Source organism: Micropterus dolomieu, linkage group LG17, assembly GCF_021292245.1.
Source record: "Micropterus dolomieu isolate WLL.071019.BEF.003 ecotype Adirondacks linkage group LG17, ASM2129224v1, whole genome shotgun sequence".
Classification (NCBI taxonomy): Eukaryota; Metazoa; Chordata; class Actinopteri; order Centrarchiformes; family Centrarchidae; genus Micropterus; species Micropterus dolomieu.
In genome coordinates, this window is record NC_060166.1 from 26,965,921 (window position 1) to 26,969,928 (window position 4,008).

The 4,008-nt window shown below is 40.8% G+C and overlaps 1 protein-coding gene across 1 annotated transcript in view; it reads left to right on the forward strand.

The window, feature by feature from the left end:
- Positions 1-1,112: 1,112 nt before the first annotated feature.
- Positions 1,113-4,008, forward strand: part of esamb (endothelial cell adhesion molecule b) — a 72,078-nt gene continuing 69,182 nt past the window's right edge. The window contains exon 1 of the mRNA XM_046072742.1: positions 1,113-1,538. Coding sequence (XP_045928698.1) covers positions 1,325-1,538 — 214 coding nt within the window. The 5' untranslated portion in view covers positions 1,113-1,324. The remainder of the gene's footprint in view (positions 1,539-4,008) is intronic.

The following is a 4,008-nucleotide window of genomic DNA, read 5'->3' on the forward strand; positions in this document are numbered from 1 at the left end:
GTATCCCTGTTCTTAATTGGCCAGCAAACTCGCCTGACCTTAACCCTATAGAAAATCTATGGGGTATTGTGAAAAGGAAGATGCGATACGCCAGACCCTACAATGCAGAAGAGCTGAAGGCCACTATCAGAGCAACCTGGGCTCTCATAACACCTGAGCAGTGCCACAGACTGATCGACTCCATGCCATGCCGCATTGCTGCAGTAATTCAGGCAAAAGGAGCCCCAACTCAGTATTGAGTGCTGTACATGCTCATACTTTTCATGTTCATACTTTTCAGTTGGCCAACATTTCTACAAATCCTTTTTTTTGTATTGGTCTTAAGTAATATTCTCATTTTCAGATATACTGAATTTGGGATTTTCATTAGTTGTCAGTTTTATTCATCACAATTCAATGAAATAAACATTTGAAATGTATCCGTCTGTGTGTAATGAATGAATATAATACCCCAGTTTCACTTTTTGAATGGAATTACTGAAATAAATCAACTTTTTGATGATATTCTAATTATATGACCAGCACCTGTATGTAAATACTTTGATATATTTGTATAGCACCTTTCTAGTCATTTTGACCACTGAAAAGCACTTTTACACTACATCACATTCACACAGTAGGGGCAATTCAGGGTTCAGTATCTTGCCTAAGGACACTTCAACATGCAGCCTGGAGAAGCCAGGGACTGAACCATCAAGCTTCAGATTAACGGGCAACTCGCTCTATCTCCTGAGCCACAGCCGCCTATGATTACATGACTTAGTTTTATGCTGAGATCATACACTGGGGGGTGGGGGTATCATACTTTCCAAGTGAATAAATATATCTTATCAATATAAATAGCATAAAATAGCAAGGCAAAAAAGGACCCTGGAAGTCAAAGGAAAAAGAGAGTTTTTACCCAAACGCAAATTAGGCTACAGAATGTTTCCTGGCACTCCCTGCTTTTAAAAACGTCAAAGTAATAGTCTGTCTATTAAAAGAGACAAAAACAATCGTTATGCTAACTGTTTTTCTGAGGAATAAAGGACAGGTAAATTGTTCATTGACGAGCTGCAGTTGAGGTTTTGCTGCCAGGGGGCGTCACCGAGCAGCTCAGGCAGGTAAATTAAGCTCCTGACAGTTTACAGTTCTACTTCTGCTGTGTGTGCTGGACAAGAAAGAGCGACACACTCCCACGCAGCAGAAGTGAAGCAGGTTGGATTTAACTAAAGAAAAGGAAGAGCCTGCTGATGATTTTCTTTTTTCTTCTGTGGGTTTTTAAAGTAAAGGCGAGCAGGGCCGCCGGTGCGCTCTGCGATGTCTGCCACTATTTGTAAGCGGGATGGGAAGAGGAGACCGAGCTGTACTCGTAGACGTGTCCTCGCTGCTTTCTGTTAATTGCTACCTGAAGACAACTAAGCAGCAGTTGAGGAGCGAAGTGAGTGTTTGGTGTACTGCAAAGAAGCTCCTGCCCGCTGGAGCAGCCGGTGGATGTTGCGCCATGGAGATAAAGAGAAGACTTCGAGCCACACTGATGTTAATATGGATCTTCCAAGGTAAGCTAATTAATTCACTCGACGGGCGTTAAGCCACCGCGTGCTGCTGCAAGTGGCAGTGCGCGTGAAACACTGGTGATTTGTTATAGACAGCGATAAAAATATATTTCAAACGACATTTATAAGGAATACGTGGTTTACCCTGAAAGGCAAGACATACCTTCCTCTTAAAACCTGTCATCAAACTCCACTTTTAAACCAAGTGGAAAGTTTTAAAAAAACAACAACGCAAGTTCTCTTTTAAACAGTATTTTCCATACCTGACACGCTGGTGTGTGTTTTAAGGGTTAACTAGGATGGATTGAGTCAATAAAGTCGAATACAATGCAATAAAGTACTATAAGTAGCTGCTATAGCTGTATGACCTTTAACACAGGCTGCATTACACTTTGCTTTAAATCCTGGGTGAGTGCAAATGTATTCAGAGTGCATTACTCAGATTCATATTATTGGCAGTTAGGAGCAGCTATTAGTCTGCTCAAATGCCAAAGATGTGTCAGTCTGAAACATCCCCCCTCCCCTCCTTTCTTCCTCCAGCGAAATCTTGAATTCAAATGCAGGAGCAAGCACGCTGACAATTCATGAAATATGTAATTTTTATTGCTGTAGCTGCTGCTTGTGGTTTTACCAGAGGTCCCCTTTTAAGCACAGAGCAAAGTACTCTTCATTTTAAGAGGGCATAATGTTGTTGCATGGTTGAGTGGTCTGAAATGAATTTCAAAAAAGTTTTCTTTCTTGCTTTCTTTTGATGGTTTATTGTCCCTTGTGAGGTTAAAAATAAGATAAAAGCATGGGTCTACCTGAAAGAGCAGGATGTCATTTTAAAAATTCTGGACAAGACATCACAGCTGTCACATTTTGAATAGGGATGCTTGATGAACATAATGGTCATACAGGTTCAAAGTCCCGCACCCAGTGTTGGCTTTTTACTGGTACAGTTTGCATACGATGAATGCAGTGATTAAAATGCTAAAATTTCAAATTCTTTGAGTTTATAGTAGAATAACTTGTCAATAATGACACAAAGTTACACTAAATGTCATTACACACGTTCTGCATCATTCAAGATCTTCTCAAAGAAGCCCTTTAGACTCTTATGACATGTGCTGCTGCACCATTTCTTACCAGATGCTGGCTTTCCTCCGGTGTATGTCTTTTATGTCAGGATTTGTTTGGTTCAAACAGGCTTAATTTGTGGATCCTGAGTTTTGTGCACATCACCTGAGCTAATGTTACTGCGATTTGAATTAGAATTAACAAGGCAGAAACTGGTAAAATGTCAAAAAGGTTTCTTCAAACCAGTTTCTTCTGGTTTCTTCTTGCCTACTGGTTTCTTCAAACCAGTAGGCTTCTGGTTTCTTCTTGCCTACTGGTTTCTTCAAACCAGTAGGCCAAGTCATTTCGACAGATTCACAGGGTGGCAATAACAGCACTTAATGCTGGCAAGTGGTTTAATGCTTTTTAGTTTCTAAATATTTTGGCACATATGATTACTTACCACAGCTAAGCAGGTGGGTGTTTGTGCTGTGAAATGGTGAAATGAGTCTGACTAAATTAGGGGTGCGTGTGTTGGTACGATGCTGCCCACAGCACTAAACCGGAGCAGAGATTGACAGACAGAACGTGTCGCTTAGTTTGGTTTCTTTGCCTGTTTGCTTTCTGTGGTTGTAAATAGAACTTTCTAGCTCCATTTCTTTCCCCATAGTTGCTTCTCAGTGAAAGCAGAGTTTGAAATTTCCTTGAGGAGCAGAGTTGGAAGAGAAAAAGGGAACATTATGTCCATCTTCAACTTATGTTTGAATGCTTGGAAAGTGTGTATGTTTCTCCTTTAACAATACAAGAGATACCTGGCTTAAAAATCTGTGTTTTTTTGGGCTTCTGCATACATTATATCTGCCGTTCTTTGATTTGGCTTAACTTCTAAATGCAATGAAATAAAGTTTGCTGTTCACTGATGAGCAACTTCAGCCGCTTCCTGTTCTGATGATCGAATGGATTTATTTATTTGCATGATGGATTCCTTTTCATATTTCTGACAGCAGCTAAGCCTGTCAAAAGAAATCCAATCCTGCCTGTCAGAAAGATCATAATTAGCTGCAGTACAAAACTGCAAATCTGCACTGCCCCTCTGTCTGGGCTATAGTAGACCCAGCTGGTATTAATGAAACAGAGCAGCTCATTGGCTTTACATGAGACGACCCATAGCTAATTGGCTACAAAACGCTAAATAATCTGTTAATATTTTTGCTCTTTGCAGGATCCTTTCGTTTTTGATGATCTGAGACTGATGCTGAACAGCAATAAAACACATTCTAGTTGTACCATCTAGTGTGTACATGGTTTAACACATTACCGCTGCCCATCAGATAGCTCAATTTGGCCTGAGGACAGTGACAAGGTGACTTGGCTCCTAGCAGTCTGAATATAGAGTTAGGTTAGCATGCCAATCCCCCCCCCCCCCAACACCCCC